This window comes from Acipenser ruthenus, chromosome 11, assembly GCF_902713425.1.
Source record: "Acipenser ruthenus chromosome 11, fAciRut3.2 maternal haplotype, whole genome shotgun sequence".
Taxonomy (NCBI): Eukaryota; Metazoa; Chordata; class Actinopteri; order Acipenseriformes; family Acipenseridae; genus Acipenser; species Acipenser ruthenus.
The window spans coordinates 2284938-2312033 of NC_081199.1; the positions used below are offsets into that span (position 1 = coordinate 2284938).

At 42.5% G+C, this 27096-nt stretch overlaps 4 protein-coding genes across 13 annotated transcripts in view; 2 read left to right on the forward strand and 2 right to left on the reverse strand.

Moving 5' to 3' along the window:
* LOC117426735 (citron Rho-interacting kinase-like) overlaps window positions 1–6607 on the forward strand; it is a 44907-nt gene extending 38300 nt beyond the window's left edge. For 7 of the 9 annotated variants that reach the window (XM_059032817.1, XM_059032809.1, XM_059032814.1 and 4 more), the window contains 9 exons: window positions 327–466; window positions 1330–1422; window positions 2005–2113; window positions 2588–2716; window positions 3206–3286; window positions 3516–3594; window positions 4029–4208; window positions 4573–4861; window positions 5176–6607. In XM_059032817.1, the coding sequence (XP_058888800.1) occupies window positions 327–466; window positions 1330–1422; window positions 2005–2113; window positions 2588–2716; window positions 3206–3286; window positions 3516–3594; window positions 4029–4208; window positions 4573–4861; window positions 5176–5199 (1124 nt within the window). In that variant the 3' untranslated portion in view covers window positions 5200–6607. The remainder of the gene's footprint in view (window positions 1–326; window positions 467–1329; window positions 1423–2004; window positions 2114–2587; window positions 2717–3205; window positions 3287–3515; window positions 3595–4028; window positions 4209–4572; window positions 4862–5175) is intronic. The other 2 variants (XM_059032811.1, XM_059032816.1) reach the window with 1 other exon arrangement.
* Window positions 6608–7228: 621 nt separating this feature from the next.
* LOC117426740 (5'-AMP-activated protein kinase subunit beta-1-like) lies at window positions 7229–14044 on the reverse strand. Of its 2 annotated transcripts, XM_059032818.1 has the most exons (9): window positions 13925–14044; window positions 13223–13412; window positions 11320–11489; window positions 11087–11180; window positions 10372–10486; window positions 9438–9506; window positions 9071–9204; window positions 8619–8687; window positions 7229–8138 (listed from the first exon to the last, which is right to left on the reverse strand). In XM_059032818.1, the coding sequence occupies exons 2-9, from the start codon at window positions 13367–13369 to the stop codon at window positions 8061–8063; spliced, it is 876 nt and encodes a 291-aa protein (XP_058888801.1). In that variant the 5' UTR covers window positions 13370–13412; window positions 13925–14044; the 3' UTR covers window positions 7229–8060. The 2 variants fall into 2 exon arrangements, with proteins under 2 accessions (XP_058888801.1, XP_058888802.1); XM_059032819.1 differs by lacking the exon at window positions 9438–9506.
* A 2485-nt stretch (window positions 14045–16529) lies between these two features.
* LOC131739354 (transmembrane protein 233-like) lies at window positions 16530–23519 on the reverse strand. The gene is made up of 3 exons (XM_059032820.1): window positions 23109–23519; window positions 19411–19545; window positions 16530–18239 (listed from the first exon to the last, which is right to left on the reverse strand). The coding sequence occupies exons 1-3, from the start codon at window positions 23286–23288 to the stop codon at window positions 18228–18230; spliced, it is 327 nt and encodes a 108-aa protein (XP_058888803.1). The 5' UTR covers window positions 23289–23519; the 3' UTR covers window positions 16530–18227.
* A 507-nt stretch (window positions 23520–24026) lies between these two features.
* LOC117427588 (immunoglobulin superfamily member 6-like) lies at window positions 24027–26887 on the forward strand. Its single transcript, XM_059032676.1, has 6 exons — window positions 24027–24350; window positions 24505–24867; window positions 25299–25415; window positions 25652–25707; window positions 26178–26327; window positions 26870–26887. The coding sequence occupies exons 1-6, from the start codon at window positions 24299–24301 to the stop codon at window positions 26885–26887; spliced, it is 756 nt and encodes a 251-aa protein (XP_058888659.1). The 5' UTR covers window positions 24027–24298.
* The last annotated feature ends 209 nt before the right edge of the window (window positions 26888–27096 follow it).

The following is a 27096-nucleotide window of genomic DNA, read 5'->3' on the forward strand; positions in this document are numbered from 1 at the left end:
GTGTGTGCGTGCGTGTGTGTGTGTGGGTGTGTGTGCAGCTGCTGTTGTTCATTTAAACACCCTTCCTTCCTGTGAATAAATCAATATGCCATTAATATTCTCTTACTTTCCGAAAATCTGTTTTTAATTTTACAGTAAATCTGCATTCAGTTACATTTATTTATTGATGATCTAAGTTGTTTGTACTTCAGAACGCTTGGGGTTCGGGGGGTTCGCGTCCATAATCTGATTCAGTGAGCTGCCACACTGGATCGCTGTGCAGCGCATGACTGCATGTGTTTGGAAGCGTTTCTGTTCGAGTGTCATTGCCTGTCTTGCTCCCCCAGGAGACGAGCGGACGCTCTGTCTGATCGACATTAAGAAAGTGAAGCAGTCCCTGTCGCAGTCACACTTCCCTGCTCAGCCCCAACTCTCCCCCTCTGCCTTTGAAACAGTCAAAGGCTGTCACCTCTTTGCTGCTGGCAAGGTAGGACGTCTCCACTGGGAGTGGACATTCTTGGGTGTTCAGAGGCTCAGGACAAACCCCCACCACATTGTTTTTTGGGAGGGGGTAGTCCTTTCTTTTTTAGTTTAGCTACTGTATAATAATAATAATAATAATAATATCTATATCAATCATCATTTAATAACTTTATATTACCAGTCTAAGAATAATAACACCATCAATAACTATAAAACACTCCATAGTGGAACATTGTGTAAATACAAAAAGAAACAGTCAATTCAGTAACAAGTTTTTCTCAGTTGAAGATATTCAGAAAGACTTCATCGAAACATTGTATTCACAAAGTGGCCTTATCCTGTCTTTCCTGTACACTGGAGCAGTGTGCTGTGATGAGTGGAGTATTCTTTCCTGTACACTAGAGCAGTGTGCTGTGATGAGTGGAGTATTCTTTCCTGTACACTAGAGCAGTGTGCTGTGATGAGTGGAGTATTCTTTCCTGTACACTGGAGCAGTGTGCTGTGATGAGTGGAGTATTCTTTCCTGTACACTGGAGCAGTGTGCTGTGATGAGTGGAGTATTCTTTCCTGTACACTAGAGCAGTGTGCTGTGATGAGTGGAGTATTCTTTCCTGTACACTAGAGCAGTGTGCTGTGATGAGTGGAGTATTCTTTCCTGTACACTAGAGCAGTGTGCTGTGATGAGTGGAGTATTCTTTCCTGTACACTAGAGCAGTGTGCTGTGATGAGTGGAGTATTCTTTGCTAGACCCTGTATGCAGGGCTGCGGTGTTGAGTTACAGTAGAACAAGTTCAACCCTTTTGGAGTGAGTTTGTTTCAGGTTCGTTCTTTCATGTATTGATGTATTTACTGCTGCTGCTGCTCTAGGTTGAGAACGGACCCTGTATCTGTGCCGCAATGCCAAATAAAGTGACCATCCTGCGCTACAATGAGGGGCTCGGCAAGTTCTGCATCAGGAAGGTTAGTGTCCTCTGTGCTGGGGACCCAGCCTCTTTGTTTTCCCTTCCATCCACTCATGTGTGTTGCCTTCCTTCTTACAGGCTGGGTTTGCTCAGGGTTTATGAAGATCGTTTGTTACTGAATGGGGTGGGGTTCTGGATTGGCACACCTGCAGTCTTTTATTGTAGTTTTTTTATGAACAATTGGTTTTTATATTTGTTTTTTTTTGGTATATACTCCTGGCAGGTTGCGCTTGTGTATGAGATCTCAATATACCTTCATGCATAACAAAATGGAAGTAGATGTTATTACATCATAAGCACTAACACGCTAACCCATTCCCCCAGGATAATCCTGGTTATGCAACACACTGCATGCCTTTGCTTTACACTGATGAGGGTGAATCATCGGATCCTTCTAAGGGTTGAGATCAATCATCTGCTAGGACCCGGAGGGGCTGCATGGCCTCCTCCCGTTTGTACATTTTCTGAAGTTCTTAAGAGACCCAGGGTTCCATGGGCGTGGGCTACATTCAGGGTTAAAAAGGATAATGCCGAAGCCAAGCAAGCTTGCAGTCAACGGAAACCTGTTGTTCCCCCTCAGGAGATAGAAACGTCCGAGCCGTGCAGCTGTATCCTTTTCACTGGTTACAGCATCATCCTGGGAACCAACAAGTTCTATGAGATGGAGATGAAACAGTACCTGCTGGAAGGTGAGCGGATCGCACTCACAAGGACCTACGCACTGAGCTGCAGAGCTGTCGTAGGGCTATCGGAAGCATGCAATATTTTTGTTCATGTGTCCGGTAATGTTTTCTGAATAGATGAAACTAAAAATGGATTTTAAATTATTCTTTTTTTTTAAATACAGAAAGGATATGTGATTTCTCACATCAATGAATTGGCATGGAGATGGGCACCTCTTATTTATTTTATTTGCTCATTGATATTTTTCAATCCCTCTTTTGTAATTTAAGTGCTGATAATTTTCTAGTTTAGCGTAAAGCAATGCTTGTTTTGTTAAAATGATTCAAGTGGTGTAAACATCACTGTTGTGGTCTTAGGAAATAGTAACTCGTTCCTGGAAGATGATTGTGTCTTTATGTACATTTAAATGCCCTTTTAATCCCAGTTTGCGTGAATGATATATGATGTGATGTATATGATATGATATGATTGTCTTGTAGAATTCCTGGATAAGAATGACCCGAGTCTGGCTTCAGCCATCTTTGCAGCCTCCTCTCACAGCTTCCCCATCGCCATCATGCAAGTGAACTGCATCGGCCAGAAGGAGGAATTTCTGCTCTGTTTCCATGGTAACAGACTCCTTTTACTATGCAAGGGGGGGTTATATTCTAGATATCGCTTCAGAGATGACACAAGCCTCTAGCATCCCTTAGGAAATCAATCTCTCTCTCTAACTACAGTGTAGTATGTGTGTGTGTGTGTGTGTATGTGTGTGTGTATATATATATATATATATATATGTGTATGTGTATATATATATATATGTGTATATATATATATATATATATATATATATATATATATATACACACACACACACAGTATATATATATATATATATATATATATATATATATATATATATATATATAATATACACAGTATATATACACAGTGTAGTATGTATGAAACAATATACTGTATATCAAAATGTTCAAATACGTTAATAAATAAATGTATGTTTAATATGTTAGAAGTGTAGCAGGGAAGCCTTTTTCTGTAATCAGCAATAGAAAGGCCAGTTTCAATGGAAAGCTGAGTGTTTCATCCTCCTGCAGAGTTCGGAGTGTTTGTGGATTCGTACGGCAGAAGAAGCCGCACTGATGACATCAAGTGGAGTCGCCTGCCTTTAGCATTTGGTTCGTTTTAGAATTTTCACTTATTTAATGAAAAAGGTTTTATAAACCACAAAAGAATGCATGTAATAGCATTGGCAAGTGTGTATTTCCTCAATTTAGCCTGGACTTTAAATATTATAATACACACTATAGAGAGCCTTGACTGTCTTTATTTATTAATTTATTTTTTTTCTTTACAATAATAATGAAAAACACGAGCATTCTCTTTTTTTTTTTTTCTCTCTCTCAGCCTACAGGGACCCGTATCTGTTTGTGACTCATTTCAATTCTCTGGAAGTGATTGAGATTCAGGGCCGCACTGCTTTAGGGTAAGTGCTGCTTCCTTGTAAGGAGCTCTGGAGGTGGAGCAGTGAAGACGGTTCAGTGTGGAGTCTCAGTGTAGCTGGATGAGCACAGCCTGGTTAAGTACATTTCCACTGATGGAAAATAAAACACCAGATCAAAGTTCTGCATACTTACGTCTACAACTTCTCCGAGCTAAACGGAGCATTAAACAGTAAAACATAAGCAAAATGAACACCCCAAGTTTTTAAAATCAGGCCCTTTTAATGAAGTGTCCAATTTCCTAATGAGTGATATACTATCAGAATGGCTGTGATGGACGGCAGCAGAGCTCTCCAGGGTGCTCTTGTAAACTAGATGATTCATCTTGATTTATCTGTTGTGTTTTTTTTTTTAATCCAGTTTAAATGTGTGTGTTTTATTTCAATATACAGTATATATTTTAAACTGTGCTCCACAGTACCCCTGCCCACGCTCACTTGGAGATCCCTAACCCGCGGTACCTGGGACCCGCCATCTCGGGAGGAGCCATCTACCTGGCCTCGTCCTATCAGAACAAGCTGAGGGTCATCTGCTGCAAGGGGAACCTGGTGAAGGAGAGCTCGGCCGAGCAGCAGAGAGGCGGGGCGTCCAGCCGCAGGTGAGAGGCAACACATCTAAGTCAATCTGATCAGACTGAGAGTGAGGTTCTACTGTGCTGTACAGAGTGACTGGTCACCTGAGCCGAGCGCTGCAGCCCGGGGAAACCAGCTTCCTGGAGAAAGATTCGGTTTGTTTTTTAGTTTTCCTCTTTTTATAATTCCACTGGTTAAAGGTGTTGACCTTTTTTATTAATACAGCACACTAAAATTATTAAAAAAATAGAAAGTGATACAGACATTTCTGACTTAAGAAACCCCTCCACTCTCCATTTCCAAATGTGTCTAACTTTTGATCTCCGCTACGTATTCATCTAGCAGAGCATTCGATTATATAATCCTGTCATATTCTGTAAATAACTGCAGCAGTCCAAACAAAAGAGGACCTCCGTCGTACAACGAGCACATATCCAAGAGGCTGGCGTCCGATCCAGCACAGGAATGCCGCCCCCGGGAGCCCAGCACCCCGCACAGGTACCGGGAGGGACGCACGGAATTCCGCAGGGACAAATCCCCGGCACGGCCCCTGGACAGGGAGAAGTCCCCCGGCAGGATACTGGACAGTCGCAGGGAGAGGTCTCCTGGCAGGATGTTCGACGACAGGGGGAGACTCCAGACCGGCTCTGTAAGGACCCCTCTGACTCCAGTCAACAAGGTAGGGGCAGGCTTTCACACCGCCATGGCAGGTACACGGGGTGGCTACAATGATTTGCACGGCTTTAGATCTTCCCAGTCTGGGACCTTGATGCAACGTGCCAGTTCTGTAATGTAATACAGCAAGGTTCCCAGCTAAATGAAATGAAAGGGTCAGGTCGGGTCAGGAAGTTCTTTGCACAGGCTTTCAATGAAATGGTTTGTGTCGGAGGTCTACCCGTGTAGAAGGTGCTTCATGCACAATGTCTCTCTGGTTTTTGTTTGTTTTATTTTCCCTTAATGATATGGCCGGTGTTTCCGTGTCTCCCGATACAGGTGTGGGATCAGTCTTCAGTGTGAGCGCACTGCCCACCGCAGACCGCTTCTGTTTGTCCCAAACACCCCCTCACTAAAAGGAGGAAGCTCTGATTCTCCCCGGCCCATCTCAGAGCTGCAAGACCACGCTAATTACTGCACTTCATACGCTTGAGGGTGCAGCAAATATATTCCATGTGTCTCGCTTGGGGAAACTGGCTATTCGGAGCACAGGACTGTTTGTTTTTTATTTTCAGCTCACCATACAGTTCCATGTAACATACACAACACAGAAAACTGTATTTTGTTGCAATCCGTTCTAAACGACTTCACTTGTCAGCACATGGCGACCCAGGAATCACACTAAGCAAGTTCAAGCAACACAAAGTGCTGTGTCCTAAGAATTCATTAGTTTACACGTGTTTCCAGCCAATGAAGGGGGAAGTATTTGATGCACCCTTTTATATTAGTACTTGATCTACGATACTGTAAATAGTTGTTACACTTTTATAGTCACAAAGGGAATACTGCGCTGGTACAGCCGAGTCTATTTTTTATTATAGATTGTTTCTAATGTACTTGTCTTGTAATGGTTTCCTGTTTAAAGAAATCTACTAAACTAAAAGAAGAGTGTGTTATTTTTTTCTGTTCATTATTTATAGCTTTCTCACCCTGTTGTGGTGGATTTTCTATTGATCTGCACACCTGTAGGTTTTTTTGTATGTTAAGAGACTGATCTTGTACTGGTGAATTCTACATCATCAGGCCCTTGAATTAAAAAAGCTACCAGGTTCTGTGTCATGAAATGAAGAAAGCTTTTTTTTATATATTATAATAATAATAATAATATTAATAATAATAAAGCTTTTGAGAGCATAGAGAAGATGAACTGTGTATAGCAATTTTGGTTTTATAATCTATACTGCAGGTGACTATCTTTTTTGTTTTAATTGGCAATGTGTTTAAACAAGTTTAGGAAATCGTTTTAAATTCTAAGTGTGACCTACTTCTGAGTTTCCTAAATGCCCTTTTGGTGGCTTGGCAGACGAATGGGTTGAAGTAAATGATCATTTTTGCTTGGTGCATTGCTTCTATTCAGATGTCTCTATCGGTCATTTGTATGTAAACTGTTGCTGCTGCAGCTGCTGTAAATGCTTTCTGAAAAATACATTTCAGATACTTCGGGCTGTCAGAACACAAGTCAAGTCTAAAAAGCACTATTGAGCATGCATTACCTATATTAAGTGCACATGGAATTATACACCTTTTTGTTCAATATTCCGTTTCTATTTTTGTGTTCATACTTTCACTATTTCTGCTTCTGTTGTATTCACTTGTAGATGTGTATGCTGAATTGGTACATTTTTATGTATAAAAGAATGGCATTGAACAGGAGCATTATCTTTCTGTATAGATTTTTTTTAATGTAACAACATAAAACAACTAAAATGAAGCAACACGTGTCTGTTTTTCCTGCGTATAGACTTTGCACCCTCGTATCACACAGTACAGATGAATGCAGTAGCTCTGGAGGTGGGGTAGGGGTGACTTGCAAATCAAATTATACCGAACGTACACATGGGAGTATCAACTTCATTTTAAATGCAATGGGGGAACAGTGACGTCAACACAGGGCCCTGATTTACTGTATGCATGCCAGAGTAAGTATTCGTTTTACATTTTAAAAATAAATTCTTCTTTAACCAGAATTACCCAAAATACATTATTGCTCTCTGCTGGCTTTGTATGCAATGATACAGTCAAAACAAAATGCATGTTCATTGTTGTGAACTCTCAGCAAATCAGAAAATTAACTACCCATTCAAACAGTCACTTCTCAAAAATAATAATAGGAATGGACAAGTCCACATCTAAGCACATCGTTGTCGGAGGCTGAACAGGCAGGTTGCAAATACTAACGCCTAATATTATCTACACGCGGCTTTGAATTATTTTTCAAAGTAGCTGCAGTTCTCGGACGGTACCATTACCTGTCCAAACGCCTCAAAAGGTCAAACTGATTTTAGAAGGTAAAAAAAAATAAAATGCCCAAAAAACAGTAAAAAAAAACCAATCAATTTAAAGTGCAGTTTACTCACCTTTTAGTTATACATTTAAACTTGCATTGTGCACGCAGCGTTGAAAAACGACTTCATTGGAACAGGAACACATAATTAACTGGCTGTTACATAGATTTTTTTTTTTTTTTTTTTTACTAAACTAGTTGTACATGTATAATAACATATTTGGTTTATATAGTGCATTTTAATAAAACATCTGTAAAACTATCCTTCACCATAACAACAAATTACATTTAGGTGAAAAGTTAGTCAGTCGTCTAAACAAAGGAATTTTAATTTTTCTTCTCTCCCTTAAAGGAAAACGATGATTAAATCAGTCTATACAGATATAATATAGCCAAGTCCATTTAAAGCTGGTCCTACTGGAGAGTGTTTATTATATCTCCTTAAGAAAATTCAAGAGAAAATACAACAGGAACACTGGCCAAAACTACAATAATAATCTGATGTAAAAAAAAATCACATGTGCATGTCTAATGCACTCGATCAAGCTGTTGAGCACCACAGGATATGTAGAAAAGGGTTTTAAACTGGCATCAGTCTTTTCCTCCCTGGAACGAAAGAGAATACTTGAATGGAAAGAGTTTGAAAAGGATCCAGGCATGGCGTCTTGACCTCGTCGGTACTTCAGAGATCTGGTGGTAAGTTTCAGAGAGTAGCATCAGCTGCCTGCTTCAGTCAGACTGCGGGGTTTGGAAGATGAAAATTAAAGCAGCCGCCAAACTGGAATGCAAGAACGTTGGCTAAACGCTGAAAAGCAGAGCTTGATCCCTCTGTGTGTTTCCATCTGGATCAAATCAGTCAAGGGGGGCAGGACTTCAGGATTCATATAGGTTTGTACAGCAGAGTCGTTACATACTTCTTCTTGTATCGATGAGTGGCACTGAGAACCATCACACCGTCCTAAATAAAGAGAGAGAGGGGGACTGAAGTCATGCATGCGCTTCCTTAGTATTCAATTCACAGCTCGAGTGCTAAACCCTACATAGAGAGACACGTAGGTGGAACAGCTCTGAAGACGAGGATGGACTTGTGTTTCTAGCTCATTTAATGTATTACTCTGCATGGCAGTTTGATCCATTCCTGGTTTTATGATGAGTTTAATAAGACATCTGAGCTAGTTACATGCACACCGAGGCTCAGCAAGCTCGTATTAAAACCTAGAATGGGTGAAACTGCTATGCAATTGGAGTCTGATTTCCATCCTTGCTATGCACTACACTACACTCTGCCTTGCTTGGATATTCAGACAAAAGTATGCATAAAAGAAATGTAAAAATGTTTCATAGCTTAAGGGATCAGGGTAATTATACCATTTTTTTTCTACCAGCAGATCCTACTCTGTTTTCAAACAGACTGAAGTTCTAGTTTTTTGTGGATTACCTTGATGGAAAGGGCATACAGGTGATTTAGCATCACGTGGTTAGGTTCAGGCAGCAATGCAGGATCACACTGTTACAAAGGGGAAAAGAAAAGATTATGCACTGAATCAAAGTTACCTGGAATACCATTGCCTGGACTTACTTTACACAAACTGCACAGCACTCGCATGTTACTGTACACTAAAAGAAAGAAATCAGGGATAAGATTTTTTTTTTTTCTGTAGTATTGCTAGTCTCCAATTCAGCTTTTATTATTCTCTGAAAATCTGCCTTTGACTCAAAATGAGGCCCAGTTAACTCTTAGCACAATACCCAACAGCTGAGTCCAGGTCCCGCGTTCGCCGCTCCTCCTAGAACAGCAGGCAGAGACTTCTGCAGAACATTAGTAAAGCTCTTCCCAGTGCAGCTGCCCCTTGCACTCGGTCATTCATTCATTCACAGGTCTGTACTCACAGAGATGCCCGTGTCCTTGTTGAGGATGACCTGCAGCAGGTGAGGAGGGAGGATGGGAGGAGCCTTGAAGCGCTCGTCTGGTTTGCTGATGTAGGCGTCCTGGAGGTACGGGCCGGGAGGAGAGCTCGACAAGTCTGCGCAAAGCAGCAAATGGCAACTGAGATTTAGCACAGGAGCCAATCCAAGCAATCAGTCCATCAGTGCTGAGCACCACTAACAAGCCTCCCTTTGTAAAGCTGTGTTTGAAGTCTCTGACGGGCTGCGTCTGCAGTAAGCAGGTTCTGACTGGTACAGCCCCACCAACACCGCCACTCAGAGGTCCCCTGACACTCAAACTGCAGGACTACGTCTAACGTTTAGCACTTACTTGCAAAACTGACGGCTTCGTTTGGCAGATTTGTGCTGAAACTTCCCTGCTCACTAGCTGTCTGCACCTCTTAGTTATTCACATGCATTGGAAACAGGGTAACAAAAGTGGTGTTAATCATCATCATTTTCAGGATTTTATTTATTAGAAAATAAAAGGGGTAAGCCTCTTGAAGCATCTTGTTTACCAGGGTTTTTCAGAAAGAAAAAAAGGGATCTGCATTGTTGAATTACTACCCAGCTCGTTAAAATAACACCAAAAAAAAAAAAAAAGAGAGCTTTTAAAACAACGTAGGGTTGTTCATTCCGTTTCATTTCCGAAGCGTTTAATCTTTAACATGCTGGGAATCAGAAACGCCATCATAGGCCATCAGTTCCAGCAACATGCCTCTGTATTTCAGACTGTGTGTGTGTGTGTGTGTATATGCACAGCATTCCATGCTATATGGAATAGACTGAAGAAATAAACTGGCCTGCACTGTACACTGACTACCATGTAGACACTGAGGCTGACAGCTATAATGGCACTGTATATTTTGGTTAAAAAAAAGCACATTTTAAATTATACTGTATATTCAAACCACTGCCCCCGTGTGGCCAAGCAGTAGAACTGCCTAGCTGTCCAATTATTATTATTATTATTATTTATTTCTTAGCAGACGCCCTTATCCAGGGCGACTTACAATTGTTACAAGATATCACATTATACATTATACATTATTTCACATTATACAGATATCACATTATTTTTACATACAATTACCCATTTATACAGTTGGGTTTTTACTGGAGCAATCTTGGTAAAGTACCTTGCTCAAGGGTACAACAGCAGTGTTCCCCACTGGGGATCGAACCCACAACCCTCCGGTCAAGAGTCCAGAGCCCTAACCACTACTCCACACTGCTGCCCCAATTACTGCAGTGCCTGCACTCACCCGACATATCAGAACACTTCTGGGAGTCGACCATCAGGGCGTCAAACACTTCGAAATCCGTCTTCTTCACCTGGATCACGTTGTTCACTGTTCCCAGTTGGTTGGTCACCACTGGCTGCACAATGTAAAAACACACAGAACAAAACGCAATCATGAGTCCACTCCCACAAAGCACAGTGCCTTTTAGAGACAGCTCTGAAACGCCTTCTTACATTTCAAAACAGTACCTCTGCTGGGCTTTCCTGTCAAATACACCATTAGAATAATAATACATACCCAAACACCCACTGCAAAATAAGTGATTCTGCTTTTAAAATGATTCCTCCCTGAGCTAGAAAAGACTTGAAAACATACTTATAAAACCTCTGCAAGCAGCAGGAGGATGCCGTAGTTATTTGGCTAATAGAGTGACATTATAGCAGGCTGTAAGAGAGAAGGAAGCTTGTGTCCTTAGATAAGACACGTGGAGAAGGCTTGCTGTCACAGTGCAGAGGCGACTGAACTGTGCAGTAAACAGACATCCAGGAATTACATTGTAGTGTCAAACCAAGCATGACTGTGAGACACTGCAGTAAAACTGCACAGTTTGTTTTTTAATTGAAAGATATTTTTGGTGCAAACTCCTCTTAAACTGGAATTGAAACCCTTTGTCAGCTGACATGCTGTTAATTCCATTCTATTTAAACTGCAGCACATCAATGTGGTCCATTCTCACCTCGGAGGGATCATGTGTCCACTGCCCATCTACATAGAACTTGTACTGGTGCTCTCCTTCTGGCAGGTCCAGGATAGCTACGAAGTTATTATGACTGGCAAAGGAAAAAAAAAAAAAAAAAAAAAGATATATGGCTGATCAGTAAAATAAATTTCAATTCGGTAACTATGCAAAAAAATTAAATAATAATATCATCAATAACTACTAACTGCAGTCTCATTTGCTAGAATTACCTCTTGGTGAGAGGGATTTTGTTGTTCCAGTTATTGAAGGACCCTGCTAGGAATACATCCTTCCCGCCTCCAGTCCAGCGAAACACCGTGGGCCTGTCGTGAGTCGGGGCTTTGTCACTCACCTCCAGGTCATGCTTCCAGGCGAGATACTCCTCCTTCTCTAACGGAGCCTGCCATTGAAACACAAAGCAGTCACTGCGCTGTATGCACTGGGGTGGATTACTGTGTACCGCTGCACGCACACCCCAGCATTGAAACACGGTCACTGCGCTGTATGCACTGGGGTGGATTACTGTGTACCGCTGCACGCACCCCCCAGCATTGAAACACAGTCACTGCGCTGTATGCACTGGGGTGGATTACTGTGTACCGCTGCACGCACACCCCAGCATTGAAACACGGTCACTGCGCTGTATGCACTGGGGTGGATTACTGTGTACCGCTGCACGCACACCCCAGCATTGAAACACAGTCACTGCGCTGTATGCACTGGGGTGGATTACTGTGTACCGCTGCACGCACCCCCCAGCATTGAAACACAGTCACTGCGCTGTATGCACTGGGGTGGATTACTGTGTACCGCTGCACGCACACCCCAGCATTGAAACACAGTCACTGCGCTGTATGCACTGGGGCGGATTACTGTGTACCGCTGCACGCACCCCCCAGCATTGAAACACAGTCACTGCGCTGTATGCACTGGGGCGGATTACTGTGTACCGCTGCACGCACCCCCCAGCATTGAAACACAGTCACTGCGCTGTATGCACTGGGGTGGATTACTCTGTACCGCTGCATGCGCCCCCCAGCATTGAAACACAGTCACTGCGCTGTATGCACTGGGGTGGATTACTGTGTACCGCTGCACGCACCCCCCAGCATTGAAACACAGTCACTGCGCTGTATGCACTGGGGCGGATTACTGTGTACCGCTGCACGCACCCCCCAGCATTGAAACACAGTCACTGTGCTGTATGCACTGGGGCGGATTACTGTGTACCGCTGCACGCACCCCCCAGCATTGAAACACAGTCACTGCGCTGTATGCACTGGGGTGGATTACTGTGTACCGCTGCACGCACCCCCCAGCATTGAAACACAGTCACTGCGCTGTATGCACTGGGGTGGATTACTGTGTACCGCTGCACGCACCCCCCAGCATTGAAACACAGTCACTGTGCTGTATGCACTGGGGCGGATTACTGTGTACCGCTGCACGCACCCCCCAGCATTGAAACACAGTCACTGCGCTGTATGCACTGGGGTGGATTACTGTGTACCGCTGCACGCACCCCCCAGCATTGAAACACAGTCACTGCGCTGTATGCACTGGGGTGGATTACTGTGTACCGCTGCACGCACCCCCCAGCATTGAAACACAGTCACTGTGCTGTATGCACTGGGGCGGATTACTGTGTACCGCTGCACGCACCCCCCAGCATTGAAACACAGTCACTGTGCTGTATGCACTGGGGCGGATTACTGTGTACCGCTGCACGCACCCCCCAGCATTGAAACACAGTCACTGCGTTGTATGCACTGGGATGGATTACTGTGTACCGCTGTACGCACCCCCCATTCGATTATTCAGATGAAACTCTCTACAGAAATCAGCCGAGGGTCTTTGGCGTTGCCCGGGCTAACTTACCATTCAGAGTGAAACGAGCGACGAAACAGCTGCTTGGATTTGTGATTATTGCTGCTTTTCTTAAAACTGAAGAACAGCGATCCACACAAACCCAAGCAGCTGCTTCTTCAGTTGTTTCACTGGAAAAGGTAACTTAGCCCAGTCAACACCCGCGACCCTCACCAAGCGGAGCGCTTGGTCTTAATGATCCAGTAAGTGGTGTGTGCAGCCCTGCTGCTCTGCCTCAGAAGAGAGGAGTTGAGGTTCTGGGCTGACCTTCAGCCCCTCCGCATGGAAGATGTCTGCATCCTCTGGGCTGTCCATCAGTATCTTCGGCTGGTCCCCGTCTTTGGAGTACCCGCCCCTGCTGTCCCTCCGTTGGGACTTGGGGTCCCCCTGCCGCTCGCTGCTGGTGTTCCCCATCTTCCTCTCCTTAGGATGCGCTAACCCTGACAAAACAAACCCCCTTCACGGGAGAGAGAAAACTAGTGCCAAAAGTTGTGCATCACCCTACAGAATTAACTCATTTAGCTTCATAAAGCCAGATAATACCTGCTGAATAACGTTACGTTGAATTGACATACCGCTTTGTTAAATAAAAGATCTAAATGATGTTCACATAGTTTTTCTTTTTTTTAATTAGGTCTCAATCTTGTAAAATTATAGGTGATGCAAAACTTTTATCCATAGCTGTATAAATCGCTAATCCAATCCGTGTCTACACACAGACTTTACCTACATACACATAAACGCTGCTTTGCTCAAATTGATGTGTTTGTATTTGTAATCTCTCGTTTGTTGCAATGTTTTGAGTAAGATTTCAATAATGTTTTTATCCCGCTTTCAATCAAACGTTGCTAGGCACATGAAATACCAATGCGCGCCCTTACAGTTTTATTTCGCTGTGTTTCAACACCCTGAGTCAATTTGTTTCGGTTTGTTTGTTTGTTTTTCATTGTTATTCGTGTAAAACGTTACCTTTTATTTTGTCGAGTTAAACTCCACTTCTCAGCGAGTCTCCGGTTTGTAAATAACCTTCAGCGGCGCTTCAGCCCCTCCTCCTCGCAGTTAGTATTTCCTGTAAGGAAGCCTCAGTGGGACAATGCATCAGAGCCAGTTAACGCCTCCGGATTTCTTCACGGTGTAAAATTGCAAGGGTGTGTTGGTGCCATCTACTGTACGTTATTAGAACTAACCCTTTTCTATGTTTGTATATTAAGATATAGTAAGAATGTTTTTTTTTGGAGGGGGGGGGGGGGGGGGGGGGCATGCTATAACAAAAAGGTAATGTGATTAATTAATTTAAAAAATCGTATAGTATATATACACACACAGACACACACACAGGGTGATTAGGAAGTAAGTTCTACCACATCAGCGCACCATATCACTGACGTGCTTTCTAACCCCCCTGTATAAGGACCCTTGGGGTCTCTGCATTGTAACAGCAGTGTGGAGAATGCGTCAGGCTTGTGCCCACAGTACTGTACCTGTGTACAGCACACATCACATGTTGAAGCTGTGCTGCTGACACAGGGCTTGTGACTCAGGCCCCAAGGCTTTGGGTTTGTGGTTAATTCAGTCTCAGCCCCCCATGTGAGGAATGTCTTAAGGAGAGTCATGCAGGCTCGCAGCACACTTTAACAGTGCAGTGTTGACATGCCTCACTGATTAGGTTCCATGCACGTGGCGTGACGTGACCGAGGCTGCTTCTGCACGGCCCGCTGGCACCACACTGTGAGAGCCAATGACAGCGAGGTGTGGATGCATCAGTCGCGTTATTGTGCTTGGACATTCCAACCCCCTGGCTTTATTTTACATTGCGCTGCTTTTCACATCCAGCATTACTTACCAGACTTATTTATACAGCATATAAATACACCTCGGATCTCTCCAGGCCCGGTTCAAAGACTCAAATCCGTGTCCCCCCCACCCCGGATAACAGAGATGACTTAAATATGCATTATTACTGTATGTTATGTATGCTACTGATTCTTTATATGTGTAAGTAAACTAATAATACCACTAATAGTTACTAATCCTTTGAATTCTGCGTGCCATGTGAGCCTCACTGTCTGTGGAAGGGATCCCTAGTCTCACAGCACTCAGCGAGAGAACGCCTCCAGTCATGAACCTGGCCAGTGGAGCCCAGCTCAGCTCAGCTCAGGAAGCCCAGCTGAATGATGCAGAATGTTTTTGATCACCTGACCAAACCCAGCACAAACCAGCTCAGGGACTATATAATCCCTATTTTTAGCGGTGCAGTGATAAGATTACATATCGGAATACAGGAACCCTCTGAGTCGACAGAATGCAGCTGTCCAGACCGGGGGTGGGGTGGGGGGGCTGATCCGATCCCGATCCAGGAGCTGAGCACAGCGCTTCCCAGCCATGCATCTGTCCCTGCCTATAACAGCACGAGAGAGGGGAGAGGCAGCCCCTCACACATCCACTCTCACAACAACTCATTCATTAGAGATTGATTTAAGTAGGAGAGGAGTACCTATTGAGACGGGACCCTCCTTTACCGCTTTCCACTGAGGAATAAAAAACCTTCCCTTGTCTCTGTTGCAGTTTGCAATGGGACGGCTCCCTTGTCTCTGTTGCAGTTTGCAATGGGATGGCTCCCTTGTCTCTGTTGCAGTTTGCAATGGGATGGCTCCCTTGTCTCTGTTGCAGTTTGCAATGGGATGGCTCCCTTGTCTCTGTTGCAGTTTGCAATGGGACGGCTCCCTTGTCTCTCTTGCAGTTTGCAATGGGACGGCTCCCTTGTCTCTGTTGCAGTTTGCAATGGGACGGCTCCCTTGTCTCTGTAGCAGTTTGTAATGGGACGGCTCCCTTGTCTCTGTTGCAGTTTGCAATGGGGTGGCTCCCTTGTCTCTGTTGCAGTTTGCAATGGGACGGCTCCCTTGTCTCTGTTGCAGTTTGCAATGGGACGGCTCCCTTGTCTCTGTTGCAGTTTGCAATGGGATGGCTCCCTTGTCTCTGTTGCAGTTTGCAATGGGACGGCTCCCTTGTCTCTCTTGCAGTTTGCAATGGGGTGGCTCCCTTGTCTCTGTTGCAGTTTGCAATGGGGTGGCTCCCTTGTCTCTCTTGCAGTTTGCAATGGGACGGCTCCCTTGTCTCTGTTGCAGGTTGCAATGGGACGGCTCCCTTGTCTCTGTTGCAGTTTGCAATGGGACGGCTCCCTTGTCTCTGTTGCAGTTTGCAATGGGACGGCTCCCTTGTCTCTGTTGCAGTTTGCAATGGGACGGCTCCCTTGTCTCTGTTGCAGTTTGCAATGGGACGGCTCCCTTGTCTCTGTTGCAGTTTGCAATGGGGTGGCTCCCTTGTCTCTGTTGCAGTTTGCAATGGGACGGCTCCCTTGTCTCTGTTGCAGTTTGCAATGGGACGGCTCCCTTGTCTCTGTTGCAGTTTGCAATGGGATGGCTCCCTTGTCTCTGTTGCAGTTTGTAATGGGATCACTTCGTATTGTCCTGTACAGGTGCAGACAGGTTACAGTATGTGGAAAGCCAATGCAGATTAGGGTTTTGTTTTCCACACTTACATGTGTTGCCATCAGTCCGACTGCAGACTTGTATAGTTTTCAACACATTTTTTTTTTATTGTTCATTATAATAATCTGTGAAATACATTTAAGCATTGTTAAAGCACCTTTTTATATCAGATAACCCAAATGAACTAAATTAACAAATAAATACTGTATATATATATATACACACACACACAATATATAGATATCAGCACGGAATACTTTACATACATGTATCCAGAATGTATGTACGGGGCTACAGGGCCCTGTTTTAAAAGCCTTTCCTTCATTCTTTCATTAACTCCTATTTTTTTAAAGGTGAAAATATCATGTTAATGTTACAACATGAGACCCAAAACACCCTGAGAGCGCTTAAGAGGGCTCGGGTTGCAGGGTTTCACTTAGTTGTGTGGTTCTAGTTGTGTAAAATGAAGAGGCGTTTTACAACTGCTTTAAAAAAAATAGGACTTCAGTCAAGACTGGAGTAAACGCTCTGAAAATATGGCCCACAGTGTCACAATACAATTTCACACATTGTACAAATGAAATGCAGAAATCCAATCATACCATTTAGAAGTAGTTTTATATTTATATACTATGCATGTATCTTACAAAGCAGCAGAGGGATTATTACAGCATTACGATCCTCTTTGCTATCAAATGTACTTTAATGGAAGACCGACAGGGACCCACTTACAAGAGCATTGCGTAAGACTAAGGGGTTGATTTGATTAACCTGTGCTCCTCCGGGACAGCCCACAGCTGGATGATATTACAGCGTTCTCTGGGGTATCCCATGAGATTGGATCAACCACCAATCCATGGTTAACCCTGGGTTTGCCACTTAGAATAGGTCGTTGATGCAATCCAGGCTAGCTCCTCAGTTCTGTAATATGCTCTAACTCCCCAGTTCTGTAATATGCTCTAACTCTCCAGTGCTGTAATATGCTCTAACTCCCCAGTTCTGTAATATGCTCTAACTCTCCAGTTCTGTAATATACTCTAACTCCCCAGTTCTGTAATATACTCTAACTCCTCAGTGCTGTAATATACTCTAACTCTCCAGTTCTGTAATATGCTCTAACTCCCCAGTTCTGTAATATGCTCTAACTCCCCAGTTCTGTAATATGCTCTAACTCTCCAGTTCTGTAATATGCTCTAACTCCCCAGTTCTGTAATATACTCTAATAAGCTCCAGCTGTGGATAGCTTGATCAAATCGAGCCCTTTTTCATTTTAAAAGCCCTCAGGCACTTCCAGCCCAGCACTTCCTTGGTAAACATATTACTACAATACTGACCCACCTCACAATGATCATGGTACTCACTCCATTCTGAATGTACTGTATATCTGATTTCTCATGTGTGTATGATAAAAGTCTGGTTTGTATTAAAAAAAATAAAGAAAAGACAGAATCACTGCTATTGCCATGTTCATAGTCACTCTGTCTTCAGATAAATCCTTTTAAAAAAACAAAACAAATACAGAAATAAAATCTCCTTGTAAGACAGATGTCCTTCAGTAGGGGGATCCTCTGGCGCTCAGATCTCGGAGGGGCGATTGTTCATGTTGCTGGCTGTGTCTGGGCACAAGAATGACTCGGGTCTCTCCAGACTTCCTCAGACCCCCTCTAGGAGGCGACACAGCCGCTCGACAGGTAGAAAACAAGGCAGAGCGATGCGTTCACATGGGCCCCAGGGCTGGCTACTGAACGAGCTGTGTGTCTGCCTGAGGACAGCCTGGCAGCTTCCTAACTGAGCAGCTAAAAACAGACATGAAAAAAAATAACCAAAGATCAGAGATGTCAGGCACTGGACATGAATTCAAATCAGGACACATCTGATTAGCAACACGCTTTTGGTATTTATTCAGCAGAATCTGATTACTTTATAGTACTTGGTCAATGTCAACACAAAATAAATATACTGTACCACAACAGAGACCTGTAGTAAAGGTTGCAAAGACCATTTAGAAATCTGTGTGAATTCTGAAACAAATAGAATTAGAAACCCTAATATAGTTTTAGATTGTAATGAGAGTTTGCTCTATCAAACCGAGAGGTCTTTATTATTATGGAATCTCTATCATTGCAGCACCTTTTAAAAGAATCCCAAACAGCAAAGCAAACAGCAGCCCTGATAAATGGAACTGCTGGGTTTGACATGTACACGTTTTACCAGGAAGAAGGGACCATAGTTTTGGTTATTTTGTATTTTTCAAAAGCTGTTATAAGCATAGTGGTGTGTGATTAAAATGTCATCTTAGTTTAGGATTAAATTACAGGCATACATTTCTGTGCATACGTGTGCTTAGCATGCAGCTGCCTGTACACAGTATACACGACAGTGGTGTGATGCAAAGCGTGGTGGTGCCCTCAATACTTTCAGGATATTGGGTTTCAGTCAAAGAGGTATGATAGGCAAATAATTGCAATTACTGTATTACTTGGGCTAAATTCTCAAAGCTAATTTACTCCAGTTCAGAAAGGACCTTTTCAGAAAGGAGAAAACTCACCCAACACAAAATACCAACCCATCTCATTGGTTTGTACCCTTGGCAGGGGGGTACATTAACTTTCACTAGATGACCAGGAAATAAAAATATGTGTCTTTTCACCTGGATAGATATCCTTCAGCCACCTCATTTAAACTTGTTTCTGTCTCTCTTTTTTTTCGTAACAGTAGCGCATTTTCTAAGCGCAATAAAACTGCGGCGTCGGGCCTCTTCACGCACTTGGGCGGTCCGGTATTGCCCAATACCGCCCGCCCTGTCGGGTCTTATTGATTACGTATGTGTTATAGTCGTTTAATTGGTGTTTCGGTTATGCTGATTTGGAGTGAACAGCCTTGAGACTCCAGCGCTATGAGTTCCCTTCACAAGCACGAAGACCGCGAGTAACAATGAGACAGAGCTTGGAGAAAGGGGCTCCTCACCGTTGTGAAGTGAACCGTGCAGTAGATGGCAATGACTAGGAGTCCGATAATCACCGACGCCACGGCAACCCACTTGGCATTCCGACCCAGCCGTTCAGCACCCTCCCGGTCTCCTTGGTTAAAACTGCTTATGGACTGGAGGAAAGACAAGACAGTATGGGTCAAACACAATGCATTCACTCCCACCAGCGCTCCCTCCTTCTGTGATATTAACAGAGAAGCAACACACATATTTTAAAACCAGAAATGTTAGAAAATGTAGCATGAATATTAAAACAAAATAAAAATAATCATTGAATCATATGCCTGAGTACACCTTTCTATAATCCAGTCTGAGTTTATAACCCATGCCTGAGTACACCTTTCTATAATCCAGTCTGAGTTTATAACCCATGCCTGAGTACACCTTTCTATAATCCAGTCTGAGTTTATAACCCATGCCTGAGTACACCTTTCTATAATCCAGTCTGAGTTTATAACCCATGCCTGAGTACACCTTTCTATAATCTGGTCTGAGTTTATAACCCATGCCTGAGTACACCTTTCTATAATCCAGTCTGAGTTTATAACCCATGCCTGAGTACACCTTTCTATAATCCAGTCTGAGTTTATAACCCATGCCTGAGTACACCTTTCTATAATCCAGTCTGAGTTTATAACCCATGCCCGAGTACACCTTTCTATAATCCGGTCTGAGTTTATAACCCATGCCCGAGTACACCTTTCTATAATCCAGTCTGAGTTTATAACCCATGCCCGAGTACACCTTTCTATAATCCGGTCTGAGTTTATAACCCATGCCTGAGTACACCTTTCTATAATCCAGTCTGAGTTTATAACCCATGCCCGAGTACACCTTTCTATAATCCAGTCTGAGTTTATAACCCATGCCTGAGTACACCTTTCTATAATCCGGTCTGAGTTTATAACCCATGCCTGAGTACACCTTTCTATAATCCAGTCTGAGTTTATAACCCATGCCTGAGTACACCTTTCTATAATCCAGTCTGAGTTTATAACCCATGCCTGAGTACACCTTTCTATAATCCGGTCTGAGTTTATAACCCATGCCTGAGTACACCTTTCTATAATCCGAGTTTAATGGTGCTGCTGTAGCTACTTCGTGATGGCTCTATGGCACCGCCATCGTTTTGATTGAAGCCTCCTCCTATTCATGGAGCAAAAACATGTTAAAAATGTACAGAGGGCTGAGTTTTAATCATACAGTTTCCCATATTTGTAAAGGACACAGCCCGTGATGCTTTGGAGGTCAGGGCAGGAGAGTTTGCTGTGGAGCCAGGCTCTGGTCATCATCATCGCTGCCATTTAGTTGAGTGGAGGAGCGCGTCTCCGGTTACTGCACAGCCTGAAAGGTAAATCCTGTAACCGGATCGTCACACATACGGAACGAATTTATATGACTTGCACACGTTTGGCCTGCGAGTTACAGCCCGATCTCCAGCGTTTTTAAAGATCTGTTTATACAGATTATCCTGACCGGAACAGACTGGTATACGTGGTGACCAAATAAGCGCAGAAGAATCTAGTTCTATTACTCTAAATCCAGCCCTAACCCGGACACTCAAACACGACAGCCTCTCACATCGCACTTTTTAAATGGAAAGCGATAATAAAGTGATCTTTTAGAGAAGTGCTATACGATCATTCACCGGTTATACGAAGCGTATTGTTTTGGCTTTGCCACTGATACACACTACAGTGCATAGGCCTATTGGGTTAATGATGTCATTGATCCGAGAGGATTTGAGATGAAAATGAATTTGAGAAACTCTAGGAGGGATTTCCCGAGCTGATGGCGCGTATGATTATTACTACAGGTCAGGATTTCCTGTAATGCTTTGCATTGAGTTTGCACCACGCAGAGGCTGTAAGTCACTGTCATTCCTGTGCTGCTCATGGAAAACGCTGCGTCCGGTTTGGACTGGGTGCAAGAGACGCGACCTCCTGCCATAGCACTGTCAACCGGGGGCTAGGGCCACGACGGGCATCCGGCAGCCAGGGCGGCTATTGGCTTGTGATCACTTTAGAGGCTCCTCATGGCAAAGTGTGTGCTGCATATAGCAGGTGCTTATGATTTGTCAATCCAGCTGCTGTACTGCATTCCAAATAACATGGAACCAGCCACTGCTTCTGCAGTCGATATCAGCGATCGCTTAATCCCCATGCTCTGTGCATTTCAAACGCATTGCTCTTGCTGTTCCAATGCAGAAGTGAAGCACAGTAAGTAAGAGACACCTTCACGGAGCCCTCAGCAACAGCAGCAGCAGAATCTATTACTGCATTGCACGTGTATACTTTCCATCTCAGGAGCAGAGCTGGAATTAACAGGAAGAGCGTGAAGAGCTTTGAGAAAGAAAGAAGGGGAGGCATTTCAGCGTCCGGTTGAATTAGTAAGAAAACATCCAGGTGCATTGCACAGAGAGGGGGCGTGTGGCACTCGGTTACACTGCTACTGATGGGATGGTTGCAGTGCGAGTTTACATTGAAATGGAACTTGTTTAACACAGAACACTCACTCTCGGTACTCCCTGATCTATATTGAATGTATTTAGAGACGGTGTGTTTGCGGCTCGGGGCACACACAGTATCTGTCTCGGCTGAGAGAGCTGTTATAGATTCTGCGTGTAACCCAGTCAGTTAAACAGCTGCTCAACTCATAAAAAGGTCAAGCAAAACACTTCTGAGTTGAACGGGTATAAACAGAGCTCCCCAAAGGGGAACGCTGCTCGGCATAATGGTCTGATTAAACATCTCTGTAACTGATTTATAAGAATAATAACAACAAGAATATTATTATATTAATATAAAAATATGTATAACATTATTATTATTATTTTTATTTTTATTATTATTATTATTATTATTATTATTATTATTATTATTATTATTATTATATAATAGCCGTATTTAATACATGTTTTCTTTATTTCTTTGTGTTCTTGCGTATGTAGTCAGTTTTTACGCTAATGACGCTGATGTTCTCTATATCTGTTTGTTGAGGAGTTGTGTCATGCTGTATGTTAATCGCATCGCAATGCACCCGGTATCACGCACAGGAAGGATACAATTACTTTGCAGGATCCATAGCTGCGGACGCGCATAACCACGAAACCTATAGGCTATAAACGTGCATGAAAGTGTCATATGTTTTTGGTTTTGTGCGCAACAGATGGTTCTATGAAATGGGTTCTAAATCGAACCACGTGTTCCAATAGAACCCTAATTAGGGGTTCGAATTTAGATGAGGGGTTGCAAACTCTTTGATCTCTTTGATCATTATAAAGCCCTCTGTTGTTCAATATATATTACTAGAATTGTTCTTTATAGAACCCGAACACAAGAGCTTCAGAGAAACGCATAAGGAACCGCATGGGCTTTACAGAGAACGCCCTGGAGCGATTTATTAAGACACATGCACTGCCTGATCGTTTACTTCAGCTAACATGTGTTGAGCTAATGTAATACAATATTATTATTATTATTATTATTATTATTATTATTATTATTATTATTATTATTATTATTATTATTATTATTATTATTAACATTCCTATAGAAAAACTATTCTCACACTAACTAGCCTGTATGACGAAGGTTGACTTAGTTTCCTGTCCCATGTTGCAATCAAATAGACATGGCCCATGCAAGTCCTCGGGTCTTAAATTAGCCGTGCTTACCATTACAGAGAAAACCAAGGCGACGATGTTGACCGGGTAGGCCGGACAGAAGCACGTAAAGATGGTGAGAAGGAGGTAGTTCTTTGGCGGAGGCGCTTGTTGCGCTTCATCCCTGATATCAGTCTCCGGACTGTTATCCAAGGCGCTCTTCACGTCTGAATTCACGACGGGGTGAGACATCGGTAAATACAACAGAGACAGCGAGCTACGCAGGAAAGCTGCTTCAGGGAGAAGAAGAAGGAACAAAATAAAGAAAGAACAACAGACCCAGACCCAGACTCAGACCCAGAGCTCGGCTCTCAGCTGCTGTCGGTGCGAAGCGCAGTGAAGACTGGAGCGCAGCTCAGAAAGATGACAGCTGTCTAGTTAGTGTTGAGGGATCTTAGGCGCGTCTGAAGGGCCGCAGTGATACGGATAGGTCCAGACACAACGCGTCCAAGTCAGGCGCAGTAATAAAGAGGAATAAGCGTCCTTTCAAGCGTGTTTATTACAGCCCGCTTATATACTGTACGCACCGTTAAACACATCTTTAAAGATGAAACATTTAATCAGCTAGGCTAATACAATAGAAGTTATGAAGTTAATATAACACTTCTTCTTCTGCGGCTTATCTCTCATTTAGAATTACAGTTGATTTGGTCTCATCGGATCAAAGGGTAATATCTCACAGACAGATATCCCGGGCTCTCGTTCAAAATCAGATTAGGACACCTCCATTCTGAACTTAGTTCTGTGTTAACTCTGATCAGAGAGAAATACACCCGGTTGAACTTCAAAACAACAGCATGAGTGTGACAGGGTATCTTCATGTTGAGAGAAAGGCGCTAACCACAGCCTCACCTATCTCCACACCTCCTCCCCCTCCGCCCTTTCCAGTGTATTGAATGATATCCTGCAAAATAAATATGCGACATCATTCTGAAAGTAGAGGATGCATGCAACACGTCTGCTTTCTGTGCAGGTGTGCTGGAACAATGTTTCAGAATAACTGAATTTACTTTGCAATCAGGTATCTGGTAGTTTCTCTAGGTTTACCTGCTGCGGCCTCAACATGAGATCGGTATATACAACTCACTGAGATAGATGAGTATATCTTTGCAAGAGCATTTCTTGTGAACTTCAGTGTCAGTGAAACCCCGACCACAGCAAGCGTCAGATCTGCTGCTGTGTGATTTCCACGACATTTGAGAATGCATTCTTTCCTGAGAATCGTGCTGTGTGCTTGTTTAATTTCACCTTCAGGTAAGCGATACTTATTGACATTTTATATTACTAATAAAAGCATCATCATCATAATCATAATAATAATAATAATAATAATAATAATAATAATAATAATAATAATAATAATAATAATAATAATAATAATTCTTATTTTTGTGTGAATGTCTTGCAGGCCACGCTTTCACCCCAGTTCACCAGACCCCGCGATCAGTCACCGTTCAGGCCGGCGGAAGTGTCACTTTGACATGCTCTTTCAATGGAACCGGTCTGGAGATTATCAAAGTTAGATGGTTCAGATATTCATCTGATAATACCTTGCTTCAAATCGACATATCTCTTCAGCACAACGTCTGTTCAGAATTTATTAACCGCGCAGCTGTCAAGGAAAACCAGTCTATAAGCATATTGTCCCTTAATGCCCTCCTCCCGAATGACAGTGGAGTTTATGTCTGTGAGGTACAAAGGTGGGCCCCGGCACCTTATGCTTGGGAACAGGGGAACGGCACCCTGGTTAATGTTACACGTGAGGATCCTGGTATGTGTTATAACTATATCTCACAAGCGCTTTACATCGTGACCTCTCAACTTTGTGTTTCTGTTATCAGAATAAATACATCATCGTATCATACCTGTTTATTTAAATTGGAGTTATTATTATGAGGCATATCTATTTGGAGTTATTATTATTATGAGGCATATCTATTTGGAGTTATTATTATTATAAGGCATATCTATTTTTGATTGTATTTCTTTTTTGAACCCTAATGATTTCTCACGTGTGTAACTAGAGTGCAGGTGAAACGTACATTTCAGTCGCCTGGTAAAACTGTGGGTTATACATTTTAAAATATCTATAAAAGACTTATCATTCTTAATCAAATAAATAAATACAATATAAGAAGTGGGGTGTATTTTAAAATAAATTGAAGCACTAAAACTTTTTTTTTTTTTTTATTATTCATAAAGCTTTGATTTCAACAGACACGCGTCCCGCTGACATCATCTATTACATTGCTGGCGTGCTGATAATAATAATCGCGCTGGGCCTGGGAATCGTTGCTCTCGTCTATTTCAATCTCAGAGGTAAGTGATTTTGTTACAAAAGCAGTTTATTGAAACAATCCGGATGCTTCAGTTTAGTCTGTCAAACATACGTATTCTAATGCATGTGTGTATATTTATTATATTCATCCCATTAACGCTATCTGGATACATGTGTTCGTGAATCGCAGTTGAATATTTTAAAAGTTATTAGAGGCTCGACATTTTTACAACATGTTGATGTTTGTGTTTGATGATTTTTTTTTTTTTATTTACAGTTAATAAGTCATCTGTTTCGCGTGTGCCTGGTATTCAAGCACACAGCACACCTGAGGTAGGTAATTAACACACATTCTTACCTATATAAACACGCACCTGAAGAATAGCGCGGTGTGTGTGTGAGGCTGGATTAACGAACTAAGACGTGCCTTCTGTTACTGTGAAGGGACGGCTTGGTAACTCTGTGCACTATGAAAGAATCCCACACGTTTTCAGTTTGACATTCAATCTCTCTCACTGCTTAGAAACCGAATTATCAACCCCGATATTATCACAAGATTCAAACGTGAAAAACAAATACAAATACCCAGATCATTATTTTATGACATCAGATGGCCCGTTCCGGATTCCGGGTTAAAAGCATCTATACTTCCCGAAAATGTTATCTGTGTTTTTATCTTTTTTTTTTTTTACAAGATATTTCCTTTCGAACGTTAGGGGTGGAAATCAAATCTGGTTATCAAATATTGTGACGTTTCACGGTATTCTAAACCAGTGGATGCTAATCGTTGTATTCTTCAGCAGGACACCGTGTGCTCTCGGCCGGACACACACGAGGTGTGCTATGCAAGTCTGAATTTCAACAAGACACGCAGAACTACAGACCCGAGTACGACGGGATTAATGCATTCACAATACGAAGCAACAGAAAGCACGCTGCAGGCGAAAGCAAAGGCATGTCTCATTATTTTAATACAGATTGTCCTTTTTTTAGACTGAATGTCTTTTTTTAAATTATGTTTCTTTATTTTTTTTAAACAAATAAAATAATAGCATTATTGGAAAACGGAATGAGGTAAATTAATGAACACGTTTAATTGAAGTGTGGAGTAGTGGTTAGGGCTCTGGACTCTTGACCGGAGGGTCGTGGGTTCAATCACAGGTGGAGAGACACTGCTGCTGTACCCTTGAGCAAGGTACTTTATCTAGATTGCTCCAGTAAAAACCCAACTGTATAAATGGGTAATTGTATGTAAAAAATAATGTAATTGTATGTAAAAATAATGTGATATCTTGTAACAATTGTAAGTCCAGGGCGTCTGTCAAGAAATATAATAATAATAGACCTATTTGATTAAAAAAAAAAAAAATACATCTGTCGTTGATTCGCGCTCACTGCCTGCGGATAAACAGATTTCATAAACCTGAAATAACCTTCTTCTTAGTCTTGCGATCGGAATGTATCAATCCGTAATAACCCATTCTTAACTCGAAAGGAATCCAACTACATGTAAAGCTATTTATGAAGGTGTGTTTTTTATTATTTAATTCTTAACCCGTTATGCAATTAATTTCACAAGCGTTATAATTTAAAAAATAATTCATATATGCGTTATTCACTGTGTTATAATTCAAATGAAAGCTAGTTTAATAATTGCGCATGTGTGGCAGTATCAAGTACTGGTATCTTAAATCAAATCATACAAATTAAGAATGTCTAAAA